This window comes from Schistocerca cancellata, chromosome 2 (assembly GCF_023864275.1).
Source record: "Schistocerca cancellata isolate TAMUIC-IGC-003103 chromosome 2, iqSchCanc2.1, whole genome shotgun sequence".
In the NCBI taxonomy this organism is placed as follows: Eukaryota; Metazoa; Arthropoda; class Insecta; order Orthoptera; family Acrididae; genus Schistocerca; species Schistocerca cancellata.
This window is the reverse complement of record NC_064627.1, coordinates 1047633402-1047655032: the sequence shown is the minus strand read 5'-3', so window position 1 is coordinate 1047655032 and position 21631 is coordinate 1047633402. Positions and strand designations below refer to the sequence as shown.

Genomic DNA, 21631 nt, shown 5'->3' with positions numbered 1-21631 from the left:
TCTTTGCAATTTTCATTGCACCTACTGGACTGTGCTTCATGTCCGGTTACACTGAAACACACAGGTTTGTGAACAACAGATAATTTTGTGTTTGCAGATTTTGTATAGATTTACTTTTATGTATCTAATGTTTACATGTTTTTTACTTTTACAACTTGTGATTTTACTCAGAGAAACTGAAGAAAGTATATCCTTGATTATGTGTTGCAATAGTTTAATTCATCACTAAATGTCCAAACGATTTGATCATGTAGTCCACATGCTCAGGCCTCTTTTTGACACTGAAGTGAACAGGTAATGGACGTATATGGTTAGTGTAAAAAACACACTGTTTTTAGTGTTTCTCATTTGGTATTTGTTTGCACAAAGATGCTGACAAATCTGGAATATTTTCATTGAGTACTGGAGCAACCTGGCCTTAGTTAATTTTTTTAAAGATTAAGTCATCAGCTAAGGCTATTGTACAGTAAAGGTTAACATATTGCAAAAGCATCTTCAAGTACAAAATATTGTTGATGTATCAGTTAAGAAATTCGAAAAAACAAGTATGAAGACCAGCTGCAAGCTGTCACATTCAAAATACAACAAGGGTTAATCAAGATTAGTATTGCATTTCTGCACTTACCGAGCAAGGTTGATGCGTGCCTTCTGCCCACCACTTAGCGTGACACCACGCTCACCAACCAGTGTGCGGTCACCGTATGGGAACATAGCAAAGTCTTGTTCTAAAGCGCATGCCTTCACTACCTTGCGGTATCTTCTTCTGTCAAATGGTTCACCAAACAATATGTTTTGACGCAATGAAGCTGCGAACAGCCACGGTTGCTGTGAGGCATAAGATAGTTTCCCTTTCACACACAGGGAGCCAGAGCATAAGGGTAGTTCATTCAAAATGGCCTGGAGTAACGATGACTGTAACAAATTATTTTAAAAATCAGTTTTTCCACTATATAGCATCTTCTTTGAATAGTATCACCAAGGAATCAAAGTAAAGCTTACATAATTTGGTTCAAAATTGATACCTACAAATAAAACAATCACTAGAATTGCAACATTACTAGCATCTTTTTGAAGTTGATGCTAAATGATCTAAAAAGACCTTTGTTAGGTTGAAATGTGCCCCACTGAATTTGAAGCAGCAGTCAGCTGATTGTGCAGAGCTGACTCATAGATGTTATAATACCAAAAATTGGTGTAGTGATTTTGTAAGTGTGATTCAAGCTTTCTTTAGAGGCACATTTACCACAATAGAGCAGAAACAGCTAAAGTTGATTTTCTGTCTTGTCAGATCTAAAATGGTATTCCAGTTTTACATTTCCATGAAAGATTAAAATTTCACTTGCAAACATATTTTGCACAATGGGGAATAACAAATTAATAACTTAATAATGCACAGTTTTTCATTAACATATGCTATGCACAGAATTACTTTGAATAGAATTGTTACCAACAATATGTGTGTTGTATTAATTACAACATGAAATGTGGAGAACAACTTGTTAGTACTAAGAGAGCCTAATGATTCTAACAACTGATTAAATTAAGTGTGAGAATTTACCATTTTGAATGAGATGGAGAACAGATATTGAAAATAACATGCACTAAACCATACCATTAGGAAGATGAAACATTTTTCTAAACCATTTCAGATAATATAGTCAGTTTAAGAGGAACCTGAAGGATTTCTACATTGTGCAGACAAACTATGAAAGATATACACACATCACACACATCACCAGAAAGAGGAAGGTTCAAAGTTTTACTGACAAAGACACTAAAGCATACATTTCACATGGGCACTGTACATTGGTTGAGAAACATACTGTAATCCACTTCACTCTACACACAAATCAACAGGTCCCAGTTTACTGAATCAAAAGCTTCAGCAAATTGATTTCTCAGCTATTTAAGGGTAGCTGCCATAGGCAAGGCAAAGACTGTCATACTCCAACAGAAAAATATCGCAATGTGTGAGGGCTGGTGACCTAGGAGGTCAAAAGCATTATACAAGATCTTTTTGTTCATCACTCCCAATCCAATGTCACGAGACAGTGTCATTAAGATAATGGTGCACCTTGAGGTGGAAATGAGGAAGGATGGCATCATGCATAAAATGAAATCATTGGTTTCTTTGTGAAGTTGAGGAAACAAATTTTGCAGCATGTCCAGGTACGACATTCATGTTGGACTTTACACCAAGAAAAATAAAGACCCATAAATTCTGTGAATGGAAACAGCTTAAAAAACTGTTTTAGTGTGTATCTTATGCTCAGTCACAACTCCAGGATTTTGTAACTCCCAAATTGTTACACTATGGCAGTTTACTTTATGTGAGAAACGAAACCAATTCATCTGAAAAGGTGAGTTGTTTGGATAAAGTATTGTCTGCCATATCATGGAGAATTGAAATGCAAAATTTGAACCTTCTGTTACAGATGCCAGAACGCAATTGCTGCAGTAACTGCAATTTGTAAGCCTTCATATGTAAGTGTCATTTCAGAGCACACCTCACCATTGTTTGAAGAAGTTTAAGTTCCTGGCCTGCCCATCTTGTCAACTTCCGAGGGCTCTGTGTGAACTTATCTTCAATATGTTCAATATTTTCATCACATGCACATGCATAACATGAAATCAGCTTCAAAGAATTTTGTACCCCAGTCATAACTTTGTGTGAATTGCAACATGCAAAATGATCTCTCTTGTCGAGTAGTTGCCATGTTGTGTCAAGCAAACAACAGCACAGCTGTGTTAAAACTTTGAACCTTCCTCTATGGAGTGACATGCACAATGTGTTTCTGTCTCTTATAGTTTGTTACAGGCAAACAATTGAAATCTGTTTTTGAACCACCCACTATTGGTTAACTGTATCAAATTACTTTATTTGAAAGTTGACACCTTATCAGTGAAACAGTGTAAAAGCTGCAGTCCTTTTATTGATGTGGCCTGTAACCTACATCTAGATAAACCACTCTGCAATCCACATCTAACTGCCTGGCAGACAGTTCACACAATCACTTTCTGACTATTTCCCAAACATTCGACACTAATAGCATGTTGGAAGAATTAACACCTAAAGCTTTCAGTGCAAGGTCCAATTCATTTTTATTACAATCATATTTCTCCCTATGTAGATGTGAGTAAAAATATTTTCACATTTGGATGAGTAAGATGGTGACAAATTTTATGAAAAGACCTCACTGCTATGAGAAATGGCTTTGGTTTAATGACTTCCATCCAAGCTTGTGTATTATATCCACGACACACACTACCCTACATCATAATTGAAAATTACTGCTCTTTGAACCTTTTCAATGTCCCCCAATCCCATCTGTTATGGATGCCATACCATGCAGCAATATTCTAGCAAACGTGGAAAGATTGGTGTACTTTTAACTTCTGGTGTTATGATTTTTGAGTCCTATTTTCTTAGTTATTGTTTATTTTACTTATTTACATGTCCAATAAGTAAAATAAGTAATAACCAAGATGGACAGCTGGATGAATGAGTTAAAAGGGACAAAGCTATGAGGTCATCAGCCCCCTAATCCTGTGTGTCTCAAGCTAGGAGTAGATATTAGAGAGGGACCTCAAAGGGCAAATCCTAATTAACTCAATCGCTTGCAAGAATCAGGAAAGCTAAGGGATAGAAAAAAATAGAAGGGGGCACAAAAAGGTGAATGTGGGTGATTTACCCTGCCTAGAATGCCACCGGAGGCCCCCAGGACATGTTATGCAATTGGAGAGAGAGCCTCTGCATCTGAGCAATGTTTCCACACCCTCCACCACCACAAGAAAACTAACTATACATCCAGTATAAAATTTCAGGAAATAACAGTGATGATGACTGTCAACCAAAAACAGATGTAAAAGAATAAGAAGAATTAAAAAAGGTTGGAATGGCTGGAGCCAGGCTGGACTATCAAGCAAAGGCAGGTATGGGGCACCTTGTATCAGAGCAGGCAACAGGACACCCCCTCCAGTCCCTTAAGTGGATGACAAGGCCTATGTACCGTATGTCAGAGGGAGGAGGAAAAACCACCTTCATGGGTAAAATGTAAAACCAAAACAGCCACCGTGGCATGGCATTGTCCACTAGTACCAGAAATAGTGTTTCAACATGTTTAAAGTTTCGTAATAAGGTGATCAAATTAAAGCAGACCAATAGGATATGGGTCACCATGAGAAGCACCACACAACAGTTCTCTGGCCTGTGCAGCCCTTCACTGTTGCTGACACTGACCATCACCTGAAGTAGGAACATGCCATCTTTGGTCATGTTGAACACCATGGTTTAAGCATAATCTAATGAGTTATATGCTGTAGCCAAGGTGTGGGTGAGCAGTAGGATGGGATGGGGGGTGGGGGGTGTCAGCCACCTCTGTCATCTAATCACTGATGGCTGCCACCTTACATCAGGACTCTGCAACTACACTGACACCAGCAGTTGCCACCACCAGCATGCACTGCCTGCCTAGTGGGCAAACTGCTGGCATTGGCAAACTGCTTGCCTGTAGCTTCTACCCCACAGAACAACAAACTTCCCTCCAGCTGTGATTTCACCCCTATAATTGAGAAGGAAATTACTTTTTAACCAGGGATATTTTACTGATGGTCCGCCACACAACTCTATCTACTCCCACCTCCACAGTCCATGTCCTGGCTAGGAAACTGCACTGCTCATCCTGACTGGCCAGCAGGCGACTCACCTATAAGGTAAGGGCCAGATCCCAATCTCTAATTTACATTAAGAATGGTACCATAAAATATTGCTTACTTAATGGTGAAATTATTTGAAATTGTTAGTGTTGAGTATCACAGTTTTCCACTAACCTTTCCTGATCCCACTGGTCCAATTACTGCAACAAGTTGCTTGGGTGTCACAGTTAAGTTAACATTATTTAATGTGTTTTCTGTATTATTTATAGACCATTTTGCTGATGCCTCCATTAGATCGATTCCTGCATCATCATCATCTGAATACTGAGTGATTGAATCTACGTTGTGTTCTTCCATGTAGTCTGGTAACTTTTTTATTTCATCATTCATTAAGAATCTCTGGAAAAGGCATTAGTCAGCAACTATTTACTATTAAGAGAAAATACATGTTTCAACAAAAAAGTATACATACTTGTACTCTTTTTGTTGATACCAAAAATTCAGCTCCAAAAATAATTGCCTTTGGAAAGCAGTCACCCATAGTATCAGCCAGAAGATTATAGTACGCTATTACTACAAAAACCTGAAAAATGACCATTTACTGAGTGAAAGAAATTGTCATTGAATTGAGACACTTCCATTTTATCTTCTAAAAATGTAAAGATACTGCTACCTTTTCTGCTGTTATTGCTTCACCAAGTAGAACATAGGTCACAATGCTGATGAAGATAGAAAACCTTGTAACAAATATTCCAAATGATGACATTGTGCAGCGAACATAAGCAGTTGATCTAATAGATGCTGTTTCCAACCTGAAAGTGATAAAAAGTATTTTACTCTCTCATTTGGAAAGCCTTACAGCAGTGCATTTATATATATATAAAGTAAACACACATATTCAAAGCATTCCATATACACACCTCCTACATGCTTCAATTAACTTTGCAAAATAGTTCTCCCATGTATACAACTTTATAACTTGAATTCCTGAAATAATTTCATTCATTAACCTAACCCTTTTGTCAGATCTCAAAGCTGTTTTCATTCGGAGGTATGACATCCTTTTCCCCAAAAGGCCTGCAATAGAAACATGTTTCAACATTAATTTAGGAAGCATATGCATAATGCATGCATTTACAAAAATTAAACTAAGAAAACAGTCTTCACTTTTCATGTAATTGTGATGTGAAATAATTAGTGACTGATGAAAGGAAGATGAGAAGTTAAACTGCCAAAATTGCACATGCATATAAAATTAATTTGAAGGGACCCCTAACAGTTAATGAGAATAAGTAGTTTGAAGCCGGGGGGGGGGGGGGGGGGGGGGGTTTCAATCTGTTCAGATAACCAGATAAATTACTAATGCTCTCCACATATATTTTGTTAGTATAAAATCTACTACTACACAGCAAATTCAAACTTACCAATACTTTCTAAGATAAAGAAGCTCAAAGTCTAAGTTTTCTATGAGCTATCTACTTGTCAAGAAATTATAAATTTCGTCAATAAGATCAGTCTCTGGATCAAAGTAATCTGCCAGATGTGCAGCCATGTTGTTAATAGGTAAATTAAGTCTTTGGGAACGGTTTTACTGATGATCACACTAATTCCTACTTGTGATTGGCACAACCATGTAAAATGGCAGGTATACAGATGTGAGTGAAATTAAAATGAAGCCTCTGCAGAATAAATGCCACTGGACTTTATGGGGAACATTAGATTTTGTAACAAACTGAACTGATGGTACTTTTGTCTTGGCCTCTGTAAAAACTGTTTAAAATTCCGTGACAGCAAAAGCACAGTGTGTCATATTCTAAATACGAGTTCCACATGGCATATACAGTCCCATGATTTCTTATAGAATTATTGAAAATTTTCTATTTTTGCACTAATACTGCCTATCCCTGAATTTTGGAAAAAGCAACATTCCACTTGCAGATATGGTAGTTTACTCATTTTAAGGTTTTTTTGACAATTGTTTTATGATACAATCAAAACCAGTTTTGGCCCTCAGAGATAGTCTTCAGTTGCTACGGGTGGCATTTGATGAACAATTTAACTGGTAGAAGTTGATGGAAGTCTGATGGGTTCAGCCATTTTTGGCTGTGGTCAAGAATAGCTAGCCGACAGTACTGCCAGAGTGACCAGTTCTTGGAAGAAAGCAAAGGTCACATCCATCTATAATAAGTCCATTATCCTTGACATTGATTTGTTTGAGAATCTTAGAACATATGAGCTCTAACATAATGAGGTATCTTGAACAAATGATATCCTCAGTGCCAACCAGAATGGATTTCAAAAACTTCGATCATGTGAAACCCAGTTTGAACTTTTCTCACATGACTTTCTGAAAGCTTTCAATCAAGGCAGTCACATAGATACAGTATTTCTTGATTTCTGTAAAGCATTTGACTTAGTTCCATGCCTAAGCTTATTGTCAAAAGTATGATCATATGGAGTATCAAGGAAATTTGTGTCTGGATTGAGGACTTCTTAGTAGGGAGCACAAACGCTATCTTTGAGAGAGAGTTGTCAGATTTAGAAGTAACTGAAGTTGTTCCCAGAGAAGTGTTGGAGGGCCTCGGTTCATCTTGTATATTAATGGCCTTGCAGACAATATTAATAGAAACCTTTGACTTTTTGCAGTTGATTCAGTTATCTACAATGAAGTACTCTCTAAAGAAGCTGCATAAATATTGAGTTGCATCTTCACAAGATTTAAAAGTGGTGCAAGGAGTGGCAACTTGCTTTACATGTTCAGAAATTTAAAATTGTGCTCTTCACAAAATGAAAAACTTAGTATCCTATGACTAAAACATCAATGAGTCACTGTTGGAATCTGTGTGAAAACTTTGTAGCAATATGAAATGGAATGATGACATAGGTTCAGTTGTGGGTAAAGCAGGTAGTACTCTGCGGTTAAATTGCGACTTGGCATATACTACAATCACCTATGTATGGCTCACTTAGGTATTTTGATAATATTTGATCAATCTACAGCATGCTTAGAGGCATTCAAACAATCACTCTTCCCACACTCCATATGTGAATGGAATGTGAAGAAAATAATAACTGGTACAATGGGACATACCCTCTGGTAGATAGCATGGTTGTCTGATGTGTTAATTTGTTGCACTTCACTGTATCTAGTACCAATTCCTTCCCTGGTGACAAGTTTACTTAATTGCTGTAGTCAGGGTCATTAATAAAGATGTCAATACATATGACAAATCAGTTTTGTTTACACACAGCATTTCAGATTTTTTTAATTTGGTGTGGAAGTGTGAAGCACAGTTTATTGTGCCAGCACTGCAAGGGGGCAGGCATGGTTTGTTTCCCATCCCACATGACTCCTCACCCCACAGTGGTTCATGTGAGGACCAGCCTTGCTTCCTCCAGTCCCTGCTCCACCCTTCTGTCAAATTACAGGTAGGTATCAGTACATATTCTACAACTGCTGATCATGTGAGACCTCAAGACTGCTGTTGTTTATAGTGGAGTCTAATTTGATACCACATACTCTATTTCCAGAATGCCTTTGAGCTCATTAGCAGCATAACCTGGTAGATAGACAAGATACAAGTAAATGGAATTTCAGGGCAAGTAAATGATTACTTAATTCTATACTTTTGAGTGAACAGAAATTGCAATGTGCTATGATGTAATGTAGCAGATAGTACTGTAGTTTTAGCCTTTTATGCCATACAAAAAAGGCTTTATTAGAACATCAGTTGGCTGACATTTTCATTTGCAATCTTTAAGCCCAACAAAGTATACCCTGATGCATGTAACAGAAGTATTTAATGTATACTCAGTTTTTGTAATGGTACCAATTTCTTTTAAATATATACAATATTTCCACATCTCTAAGATGAATTCCAGGGGCGTGAAAGGGTTAATCAGCATGCGTTCATTACTCTTAAGTTAATGACATGTTTCCTGACCATTTAATGTGCCTAAGAAAACGTTCACATTTTATTTGCAATCTTGGCATCACAACATGCTGCTATTGACAAATAGCAAGGTTCTTAGGGTTACACACTTAAAGAGAAATAATGCTTCTTCAGACAATTATCGGAGGTGCTGAAATTTAGCACACAGTTATTCTCCATTTACAACATTTGATATGATTTAGGAGTAAAGGAGACCACTCACCAAATAGCAGAACCTTATTAGAGTCATCAATAGGAACACACAAGGTAAACGAAACTTGCTAGCTAGCTGAATAAATTTTATTATCGAACTACAGTACGTAGATACTAACACATGCAAATACGCATGTATGCATATATTACCTGCTATTTATTGAGTGGTCTTTCCTTATCATTTAAAATGATCCATTTGTAGTATTTGCTTTTCATTGGACATCTTTATGCATCAAGTCTACATATTTGCAGTAATCTGCCACTAGAGGGATCTGAAATTTAGCTTGTCAGTGATGTCTTAACATAGCTATGTCAATGCATGAGAAACAGCTTGCTGTAATCAAGTTCATCCACACATGAAGCACCCTCTCCTTCAGCATGAACAAGACAGACCACACACAAACACTGCATTATCTGCAATGCTGACATTGTGTTCATTGCCATTCATTATCCTCCATACAATCCCAACTTGTCCTCATGCAATTTTCATCAGTTTCCAAAACCTGAAAACACCTTCAGGACCTCATGTTGATAGTGATGAAGCAGTGCATACAGAGGTGAGGTGGCGGCTGTGAACTAAAACAATCTACAGTTTAAGTATCAACAAGCTGGTCTCTCATTGGGAGAACTGTGTCCATTGTCAAGGTGACTGTTGAGAAGTAAATGTGTAGACATGAAGAATAAAGATGTAGAATATGAATAGTATTTATTTTATTTAAAAAAGCTCTGAGTTTTCACTTAAAAATTTGGAGGCATAACTTTTCAGTATGCCCTCTTGGTATGTAAACTAAAGTCTTTGGTGCCATCTGTGTGCACTAAATTTTTGACAAGAATCAAACCTTTTGATAGTTAATTTTAGTTGACCAGCACAGTTAATCCACATTTCTTTAGTTTTCATGTACTGCACAATTCCAGCACATATTTTTAGCGTGGGAGTAACAACTACTCTTGAGTGACAAAAATTGGTAACTCACCTTGAAAAGGAATAAATACCAGCAGACAGGAAACACCTGCTAATGCAGCAACCCCTACTCTAGTCCACATGAAATAGGCAACAACAACCATCTCCAATGGGCCTATCCAAAGGTAATGTACAAAAAGAACGGAAGGATCAAATCTGTTCATATCATTTGCCAATAGATTTACAACTTGTCCAGCTACTGCTCCACCTAGAGCAGCTTGACTCATTTTCATTGCCTAGAAACAGAAAATTTAGCAGTGATGTCAAACATAAGGCTAAAGTGTACATTCTTTTACATACCATTGTTCGCTAAGGTAACTCTAGGAATTCCATGAAAAAAGAGAAAGGAATCTTCATGTAGCATTAGATATTTTATAGCATGCAAGAAGAGTTCCAAGAGTAAATCAACCATTACATTAACACATTGATAGTTTATCATAGGATAGATTGAATGTTACAGATTCCACACACTCAAGATTATACTTTGTAAAAAATGGTCACCTCTATGGTAGTTACTTTTTGCTCTTATAAATAACTCTAGAAATATTTAGCATATAACAATAGGATTTTCACAATGTTTTGGCCAGTTTTATTTTAACACACTAAATTAATTGATACCTAGTTAATGAAGAGAGAGTGCATACTATACTGCAAACTACTATTGCTTCAGAGGAAAAGATTAGTTACTAATGTTATCAGTTACAAGGCTGTGGAACTGCATTAAATACACTCACCTTTCTGTAAAGCAGTGAACAGCAAGCTATTCTTATCTTCATTCCCATGTGGAACATTGCATGGGATAGGGGATAGAGTATAAGTGATGATACCACAGAGCAAGCAACCATTCCAGCAGCATACATATATGCCGCATGCAGCTCCACTTCGCCATCATGCATGAAGTAACGCAGAAGTCTCCCAAGGAATAGAGGCTGTGCCACTCTAAGGAATCAGTGTGAAAATAATTTATAATCCTGTAATCCTTTTAATCCTTCATTTAAACAGAACTTAGCATTACAGTAAAGTATTACTGTACCCAAATAAAAATTCAAAGTCTTTACTAGTATTCAAATACAGACCTATATTTTACATATGAAAGACCTAGGTATTTTAATTATTGAGAAAACTAGGTATACTCTAAAGTTCATTATTTTCCTCTTTTAGGAATACTGGTATTAAATTCAGACTAGCAACATCTCTGGCAACATGATTATTTTTCCCAAGCAAAACAGAGTGTCACAAACATTGTTTTGTGACTAACTTTAATAGTCTTAAAAACCTAATTAATGAAAGCTTTGTCTTTCTTTTATTCTTGCATAATTAGAATGAAAAGGTGCCCGGATGTTTTCAAATAATTATAAAACCTAGTAAATACTCTATGGTATGTTTTTCATACCTATCTGACATGCAGCAAGCACTGAAATTCATTGTAATGAATAGTGATGTGTAGGTTACACTGAGAATGCCATTTTAAGTTTATTAAAAGTTTATTAAGTATGCCTACATTTTACCAAATCTGAAGGTCTCTGCAACAAGCCTTGTACCATCAAATATCTGTATAATATTCCTACTGCCACAACATACATATGACTACCCTTCACCAACATCTGCCATGTTTAATTTTTTCTTACTGGTTATGATAAACTTACTGTAATGAATATGAGAAGGTGAATTTATTATTGTTTTTAAAAATAATTATTCATACTCTTTCTGAAAATAATACTTATACTGAAAATTATGTGGGAAGTATTTCTAGTAGTCAAGCCCATAATCATAATCTGTCAGAATAATTTAAGAACTGCATGGCAATTTTGTAAGAATGTTCCACTACCTTAATCATTTTGACATGGTAAAACTTCGTTCAGACCTATAGATTTAAATGTAAAACTTACCTCACAATAAGTTCAGCAGACATCTGAATAACACCATAGAACAGTATTTTAAGGCCAAAGCATTTAACAATAACATTTAGCAGCTTGGGCGTACTATTCCTGGTGTGTGCCTTTTTTACTTCCTTCCGCCACAATCTAGGGAATAAAAACTTTACTAGGCTAACATACCACTAGTGATGGAATTCCAACATCAATGTAACCACTCAGTTGAAGTGGAGATATCCTTCCCAATTATAATCTATAGTAAATGTGACATTATGTAATAAAATTTAACAATAGTTATTTAATTAATTTTTATTTATTTAATAAATTTCCCAAAGAGATTATAAAGATTACTAAAACTTATTTAGAAAGGCAAAAAGTAACTGTTAAACAATTATTAATTCCATTTCTGTAAAGCATTACTACAAAGGTCTAGAGGAATGCTGACTCAATTTTCAGGGAAACAAATTGCAGCACACAAAGTGGAAACCTACAAAGCTCATGTCAGCTGATAGTGTAATTTTAAATTAGGAAATAATCATTGTATAGTGCATGTAGTGTATGCAGCAAGTCAAAATTGAGAAATAAACAGTGTGGCACCAGGTTTTTAAATTATTGAATAACCTTTTTGTTAATTATATTACACACTCAGGATAAACCAAATGAAAATGAGCTGTTTTAAACAGACTGGCCTTTTATTCAGGAGGATTTAGGCACCAATCTCCATCCGGCCATCCTGAATTAGGTTTTCTGTGGTTTCTCTAAAACACTTCTGGCCAATATGAGTGATTCCTACTATAGGGCCACAACAGATTACTGTTCCATCCTTAAATTAGACCAGGAAACACAAATGCCTGTGTATGATTTTTCTTAAATTGCTATGTTATGACATGTCCAGTGTCATTGACACCAACGATTGTGACTACTAGAAGCATTAACATCCGTCCTTCCACTAATAATCCTTAATACTAATTTATATATAAGGAAAGATAATGTATTACATTCAGTACCAATTAAAATTGTGTTTATAGACATATGATCTTGTCTGCAATTGCGAGAAAGAACTTTATACCTTGCGTTATCTAATTTCTCACACTGAAACCTCCAGATGTCAGACCCTCAGATAGGTACCAATTGTTTTATGTCAATGATTTAGTTCATACTATGTGCTGGTGGCCAGTAAAATGGGCATAAACGTTAATTTTAAATTAACACCAGAGCTAAAGAGCACTTGAAAAACCATAACTTAGAAGCATTAAACTGTCTTACCAAGGACCCTGGGTTCAAGGTCCAATGATAATTTTTTTAAATGTATTTTGTGTAAAAGTGTTGTATGGATCTATTAATACTTTCACACATATGATGTAGTTGTTTATTCTACTGTTCCAATTTTTTTATATTTATTCTGTGAAACTACAAATGAACTAACTGCTTCATCATGAGTGATGTCTTGTGTCACAGATGTCCAACAGACCACCACACCTATCTATACAAATTTACTCTGTAGGTTTGCTACTTTCAACTAACAGAGCAAAAGCAGACTGCCAAAAGAACTTTGCCACAAACACTGAAAAGCCCTGTCAGATGTCAGCAAAATGTTTTCCTATGTAACAGTTTCACACACAAAAAAGTTACCAGTGGGGTTTGAACACAGGACCTTTGGTACAATGACCTCATGCACTACCATCTCACCCACATGATATATACAAAACAATCATTGAAAGATACACTTTCTATGTACCTGTAGTTCTTGTGTTACTTTTTATGCATATTCTACTGGATGTCAGCACATAGAAGGAACTAAATCGGTATTTTGATTGATAATCTATTGACATACATTTGGTACTGATCTGAGTGACATCTGAAGGTTTGGTTGTCAGCCTCATTTGGATTATTTAAATGTGGTAGAGAAGTTAAAAATGGATAGAATTAGTCCAAGAAAGATACTTAGGCACAACTAAAAAAGCAGAATCATGTCTTTTACAGATGGAGTTTTACAGAAAAATGAAGACAGGAAATAAGAATGATTTCAACAGCTGTAGATCAGATTAACCAACAGAATTTTTGTTTCTCAAAAATCCTGAGCAAGCTTTTATATAATAGATTTGTTGATTATCTGGACAAAAACAGATCACTTTAGAAAAGGTGAATCTATGGAATCAGGTATTGCCAGTATGGCAAAAATATACAATTATTAGACAAAACAACAAATTATCTTCAATGTTTTTGGTTTTCTTCAAAGTATTTGATGCTATTGCCCATGAAATACCAATACAAAATTTGGAAAACTGTCATTCAAATGCAAGCAGGAGAGTGGATACACTCATACTCTAAGAAACAATATGGAGTGTCACAGTGTTTGCTAATAGAGTTATTGCTGTTTAATCTGTTTAAAAATGATGACTGTATCTAAGAGAACGAAGAATATATTCTGTGCAGATGGCGCATGGCAATACTTAATGACCCAACTGTAGAATATCGTTAGAGGCGCATATATTCTGCTAACATTGCAGCCCAGTGGCTCATGAAAAATGAACTGGTTATGAATTGAGAACGACAAAGTACAAAATGTTGAGACAAATAAGTTTGTGTAAGTTTGGAGGTCGAAAATACAAAGCAGCAGGAAGTATAATGCACTGAAGTTAATTATTATTGTGAATAATGAGCTGAAATTGAAACATTAATTCTAGAATGAGATCATCTCTTGTGCTTGGTAGAGCACTTGGTCACGAAAGGCAAAGGTTCCAAGTTCAAGTCTTGCTCCGGCACACAGTTTTAATCTGCCAGTTTGTCAGTAGAATAATTTAAGAACTGCATGGCCATTTTGTAAGAATGTTCCACCACCATCATTATAATGGAGCCAAATTTCTTACAGACAAACCTATGCTGTATCCTTGTCCATCACTACTCCACCCCTGCCCCCAAACCCCTTGCCTCATAGTTCATATCCCTGCATAAACTTTGATGCAAGAACTGTCCCATACATCCTCTCACGACCACCTATTCCAGTCCAATCACAGGCCTCTCTCATCCCATATGAAAGGTAGGACTACCTGTGGAAGTCACCATCTACAAACTAAGCTGCAACCACAACCCTGCTTTCTACATGGGCATGACAACTCATGCTGGCTGTCTGGATGAATGGCCACTGACAAACTGGGAAAGAGAACTAGACCAACCAGTTGCTGAACATGCTGCCCAACACAATGTGCCTTACTTCAATAACTGTTCCACAGCCTGCACCATCTGGATCCTTGCCTACCCACACCATTTTTCTGAATTGTGCAGGCGGAAATACCCCAGTCTTGTAATAATAATTTAACAAACAAAAATATATTTAACAGTAAGAGATTACTCATTCTTAGTAGGAATTTTAACTTCCATAGTAAAATAAGTAATCTATTATTGTTTCTGAATATCCATTACAATTATGAAAATGGTATGTTGTGTTTACATGCTGCTCCTTTACATGTACAAAGCTTCAAATATTAAGATAGTTCCCTCATATGAACTTAGAATCCCACATTTAACCATTTCCTCCCAGAACCTCAATGAAATTGTTTATAATCAAAAATATTAACAATGCCTAAATTATTTTATTTGAGTGCATCAAAACAAAATTTTTGTGGGTTGTCTCAGATGCAAGAGTGAAAAAGCAGTTCTAGTAAGTGTGGCTTATCTTTGGCAAAATTAATCTTTTGTGAATTCTTTTTGCATCTTACTAAGTATTCGGGAATAACATCTAAAACCCTACAATAAGCAGAATAGTTGACAATTCTACTTTACCTTTCAAATTTATCACCAAGATAATCTGATTTGTGTTCCTGGAGTGGTTCATACAAATCTTCTTCTTCTATCTCCCTCTTAAGTCCTATCTTGAAAAAATCTAAAGTCCACCTAGAAAAAAAATTTTTCCATTCAGCTTTTAATGTGAGAATAACTCATGTTCATTCACTTTCCTGTCTAAGTTACAATTTCAAAACGTGTACATACCAGAAAGTTAGTGCGGAAAGTGGATTTGCCGTTGATCTAGGATGTGGCTGTCTGCCATGTTGTTTCAGCTCTTCCATAATATGCCCAGCTTGCTTCTGCAGAAAATTGACAAAAACTGGCAGTAGTTATTAAAATTTAACACTTTCTGATTATAAAACAGATTAATGAACTAGTCTCACTTTCTTAGTCATTTTAAATAAAAATTTAACTACACAGATAAATCTACCACATCATATCCAAGTTCATGTTTCTTATGCTTACAATTTGACCATTAAAATTACCAGTTCAGTTGGTGACATACTGACCTGTAACTTAGGTGTTGAGTAAAACATTCAGGAATGAGTAATAAATGAAAGACTATCTTTCGTGCCTACTCTAAAAATGTAGAGGTAGGATCATACAGAGCAGCTGTTGCTGAATTTTTTCGGCATACTTGACAAGCACCAAAAATGCATAAAGGGTCATCATCCCATGTTGGATTAACCAAAAAATAAGATATGACACCCATTGCCTCAGATTTTGATGTAACTTGGCATATTTGTTCCTTTTATGAATCTAATTAAGGAACCAAAATATTTTTGAGTTAACAGATTTTGGTTGAAAGGCAAAGGAAATTTAGCCAATTCAAATACATTTTTATTTCTTCCCTATTTACCAACTAATACTGATCAAATTTCATTTGTACATGAATCACTATGTAAAGGTTTTATAGAAATATGAATTAAACATGAAATTTCACAGAGCCAGGAAAAATCTTTAATTGCAGTTTTCAATATTTTTAAAACCAGATATTGAGACCTGCTCTAAGAGCAATATCAGTGAAAGGAAAAAGGATAATTTAATATCTTTTTATTCTTGATCTGAAAGTTCTCTATCAAATAAGAGAATCAGTAGGTTTATCACTCTTTTGCTGTTTATTACTTTACAGATGAAAATCTGTAACAAAATTAACATATTTTCTTGCAGTTCCTTTTGTTTGACATCATCCACCTTGCTCTTTAAAAATTTGAAAAGCAAAAGGAATGTAATAGAACATAGATAAAATACTGTACATAATGTGCAGGTATGAAATTACACTGGAAAAAAATAAGTATGCCAGTGTGCTTATTTAGAGGTTTCCAATTCACTCAAGATTTATTGTTGCAACAGTTCATATGGAGTACATGAAATGATTACATTCACAGATCAATAGCACAAGCAATGCTGAGGTACCAGGTATTGATCCAGGCTGTAGCACCCATATTAGTATGTGGTGTAGCCTCCACAGGCAGCCGTGCATGCACCGACTCGGGCATCCAGTTTATCAAATAAATGGTGAACACTGTTCTGGGGTAGGTTATGCCACACCTGCTTGACCTATGCAATCACCTACCTGCTGCAAAAATGGCTTAAGAATGGGTCTAACAACATTCTGCACATATCAGGTGCTGGTTAGTGTCCCCTCCAGAAACACCAAAGTTTTGACTGGGCAAGGCAAGTGTTTCATGGATGAATTCACTTTGAGAGTGCTCACCAGGACTCTATTGTGCACAAAAATGACCATCACTTTTGTGCAGGCAGAATTTTATTTCACCGTTTAAGACCATAGCATGTCATTTCATCTTCCAAGTGATCCTCTGGCAACACCATTCAAACCATGCATATCGATGGTGTGGTGTGAGTGGAAGAAAACCTAGAAGAGTGCATGCCTGTAGTCCCTCTGCTAATAACCAGTTTGCAACAGTGTGGTGACACACCTGGGCTCACGAGCCCTCTTATTGTGCTGTGGTAGCTGTACAGTCTTCCACTGCTGCTGTTATGACACTTCTAGCAGGCATCTGCTGTGTACATGTCCAGAACCTTGTCTGTGAGTGTGTGACTGTTCATCTGACCACCAACACAAGCTTTGTTGCTTAACTTGGGTGGTAATTCTCCAAAAGGACCATCTAGCCACAGGGAAGGCCACAGTTTGAAACCCCTTTTAAAATCTTTTGGCTGTAGAAAGCACGAGTGCATCTCCACTATACAGTTTCCTGCTTGTTTCACATGTTTGCACTACAACAAGCCTTCCAACTAGAGAGTTCTCTATTAAAGGGTAGAAACAGATTGCACTCTGGCAGCTATGTCACTACACTGTCTGTTGGCAGACAAAGTTGAAATCATTATCAGTACATATACTTTCCCCACAGGTAGCATATGCTGTCATCAGATCAAAATCTGATGTCTTCCAGGTGTACTAATTTTTTTCTGATAGTGTATTTATGCAGTGCTTTGAACTGGTCACATATTGCTTCTTCCTGCATACATTTTGGAATCAATGATGTTAGGGAGGGGTCATTGGATAATATCCAGGCCTACTTCATCTTGTTCATAGAAATAGTTGGCATTTGCTATTTAACAGTATGTCAACAGTGTTCTGTCCTCAACTAAGGACTTTGTGAGTGATAAAGTAGGGAGGCTAGAGAGGTGTGTGAACTGAGTCATGAAACATGACATATCAGCAGGTGGAGAGTTCATCATGAATGAAGGTTTGTGGTATGTGAGAAATATGTGAGCCTACTTGTTCAAATATAGCAAAGAGCTCTCGAGTTGGGAGGTCAGATTTCTCTGTGAGATCAGCTGGCTGAAGGTTTGCCAGTGATGTTTGTAGTTTGTAGGTCCTCTGCACACAACATGGGTGCCGAGATAGTAGCTCTTCTGATGACTAATCACTGTGGCACACAAGAGTTGCCATAGGGTGTGGTGCCAGTGTTCGCAAAGTCCCTTGCTGTGTGTGTGTGTGTGTGTGTGTGTGTGTGTGTGTGTGTGTGTGTGTGTGTGTGTGTGAAGCAATAGTGTGGAACTTGTTGACACTACACAGCTAACAGTTTGGCAAAAGGCAAGAAAGCACTACCAACTGAGTCAGCCGTTGTACAAGATAAACGGCCGAGTACTTTCATGTGTACGTGTCATAAGCAACCCTGGGGGGATGTTAAATTGACCTAAAGGAGGTTGTATATCTTGTCTGACTGCTTTTCTGACAAAGGATACAAGTGTGCATCAGCTGCAGCGATCAGTCTTTGCTTCAGGTAGGATAAAGCATTCAGTAATAAGTCATGTAGTGGTTTGGATGTTTAGGTAAGCAAGGTCATGAAGGTATGCAATACTGCATCAGAGTGAATAAGGTACAACTGGGTGGAGAGTACCTGTTTAAGTATCACACGTGATTGGCAGGGAGGAGCCTGGCAGTAAGCACAATTCAAAAGTCAGTGTCATGTTCATGTAAGAGCCAGCTCATGTTGATAGGAGATCATGTTGACTCCTGACAATCAGCAATAACATCATTAGCTCCACTTATGTAGCAGATGTCTATGGAATATTGACAGCTTAATATGTGTGTTCGCTTGAGTCATGTGGGTGGGAGATGTCTTTGCCTGTCTTGTGGACAGCAATAGAGTGGCCAGTCATCAGTAAAGATTATCGTCATGGAAATGCCTGACTGGCTCAGACCATGAGGAGCTTATGGTTGAAAGTTTACCACTTGTCCTGAGAAGACAATAGCTTTTTAGCGAAAAATCTGAGAGGCTCAGTTGTATCACCAGTGTGTTGCTACAGGACTGCACCTACTTACCTCTCACCACAACAGTGACAAATGTGTGATACTGGGTGTGCCAGCATAACAGCAAGGGTTGAAGCCATTTTAAGAGTGTCAAAAGAATGGATCATTTCATCCCTCCAGGGTGCAGGAGGTGTTTCTGCCAGCTGTAGCATCAATAAGTTGGGCCTGGATGGAAGTAGTGTGAGGCTTTCATCGCCAATATAAGTTTATAATGCTGAGGAATCTCCTCAGTTTATAGTAGTCTGTAGGCAATGGGAGATGATGAATAAACTCGACGCAGTCAGATGTTGGTTGGATGCCTTCAGAAGAAACGGTATAACCCAGGAAAGTAACACTGTCACAAGTTAGTTGCAAATTATCACTAATTTCGATCCTTTGTCATGCTGTGTGACCTAGACTTGGGCCAGATGCTGTTCATTTTCTTCAGTGGTGTGTGTGTGTGTGTGTGTGTGTGTGTGTGTGTGTGTGTGTGTGGGGGGGGGGGGGGGGGGGGTGATTGGGATGCCATGAAGGTACGCATACAGAAATGCAACATTGAGCAATACAGAATCAATAAACCTTTGCTAAATCTGGGCCACACACTGAGGTCGTAAGGCATGGAACACTACTCAAAGTCTGAAAGGGGGGTGACGAGTGCTGTCATCGGTATGTCCCCTGAACATGAGAATTTGATAATCTGTTCAGCAGTTACACACACACACACACACACACACACACAGCCTCCCCCACATGCACATATACAGTAGAAGAAACAAACCATCTTCATTGATGACAAGGCTCATGCCAGAACACTATTTGCTGTCTAAGGGGTGGATAATGCCAGCATATAATAGTTCTGACAGCCATTATCACATGACGCCTTAAGGGGGTGAGATGGCAAGCCTTGCAGTGTATGGGTGGTCCCCGTGTAGCATTGATTTTATGGCAAGTACCATTAGTAATCACTGCCATATGCCCATCATATGTACTCATAAAAGTAGGGGTACAGTCGAGGTACAAGATGGGCATACACTGGGGAGAAAAACTGACAAGCAAAATGCCACTGACCTTAGAGTCCTGTAGAGGTGGTGATGCTGAAGAGGGTGAGTGTAGCTGCAGTCATGTTGACTGTACGTGTGTTAGTTTGTGTAGTGTTTGATAAGCCTACAACAGTTGCGTAAACTGAAATGTTTAAGAAAGTTCATACCAAGCACAGGTTCTTCAACATATACAACATGGAATTTCCAGATCAAGTCCAGACCAAGAGCAAGATGATGCATTTTAAGGTCTGCTGTGCAGAGTACTGTGATGTTAGACTTGTTAGCAGCATGTAATGGAGCCTAGTCAGTGATGTGTGAGCAGGTACCAAAACTGTAGGTATGTTGCTGGTCTCTGCACCCATAACAATCAGGAATCAAACTTTTGATCTGATCCGATATGTACAGGTGGCTACCTTGGTTGGAGTTTGTGTTTGTCGACTATTGCATAATATCACGATTCTGTGCGGACAGCAACAGGGGAAGGAAACAAGGAAAGGGGAAACAAAACTGCACAACAGACCAGGTAAAATGAAGGTAAAAGGCTGGGAGAACCTGGCTGATATGGAGGTATGGTCAAGGCCTCCATAACCAGTACTTACCTAACTGAGGGACTTTAATTCCAGAGGAAAAATTGAGGGCTTAAACCTGGGAGGACAAACCAGTTTCACAAAGAAAACCAAGGACAGACTTAACCACGCGATGGTTGTCTGCTAACACCCAATACAGGGAAGGTGGGAGGGCATATTTAGTGTGAAGGGCCAAAAGGCAGAGGCAGTCCAGCAAAGAATGGACCGCAATGAGGGCAGCCCCACAAATACCAAGAGGGGCAGCTTGTTATGGAGTAAAAAACTAGGTCAACCTAGCATGGCAAATACAAAGATGGCAAAGGGTGGTAGATTCTCGCTGTGAGAGGCAGAGGGAAGAGCGCCACATGGTAGGGATCTCCTTGATTGCACGAATTTCATTAGACATGAGGGTAACCTCGGAAGAGTCAGCTCACGGTTGAGGAAACAGGAATTTGAGTAAAGATGCAAATCCACCCCTGAATGGGGGGCAGAGTGGAGGGATGTAAGTGGCTGCTCTCCCATCCAGAAATTAGGAAGTTCCTTACCTGGGATGCCTATGTGACCAGGAACCCAAAGGAAATCAACTGAACAAGCAGCAGCACCAAGCTCAGTGAGAAGCTAGTGGATGGTAGAGACCAAGGGGTGATGTTTCATGAAGCAAAGGGCCCAATAGATGGCCATTAGTTCCACAGTAAACACCCAAAAAGTGGCAGGCCATCGAGGGTGCTCCATGCCAACAGGAAACATGAAGGCATATCCCATATATGAGTGGATTTAGAGTCATCAGTGTAGAAAAACAATGGCATGCTGAAACACCACTAAGTGTATTCAGAACAAACAATG

General features: G+C 37.8%; 1 protein-coding gene across 1 annotated transcript in view; it reads right to left on the bottom strand.

The window, feature by feature from the left end:
- LOC126149332 (ATP-binding cassette sub-family C member 4-like) overlaps positions 1-21631 on the bottom strand; it is a 109652-nt gene that overhangs the window by 61729 nt on the left and 26292 nt on the right. Inside the window, exons 2-11 of the mRNA XM_049915808.1 lie at positions 15627-15721; positions 15420-15530; positions 11652-11786; positions 10497-10701; positions 9776-9998; positions 5577-5733; positions 5330-5468; positions 5129-5239; positions 4831-5055; positions 626-912 (exon numbers count right to left, since the gene is read on the bottom strand). Coding sequence (XP_049771765.1) covers positions 626-912; positions 4831-5055; positions 5129-5239; positions 5330-5468; positions 5577-5733; positions 9776-9998; positions 10497-10701; positions 11652-11786; positions 15420-15530; positions 15627-15703 — 1670 coding nt within the window. The 5' untranslated portion in view covers positions 15704-15721. The remainder of the gene's footprint in view (positions 1-625; positions 913-4830; positions 5056-5128; positions 5240-5329; positions 5469-5576; positions 5734-9775; positions 9999-10496; positions 10702-11651; positions 11787-15419; positions 15531-15626; positions 15722-21631) is intronic.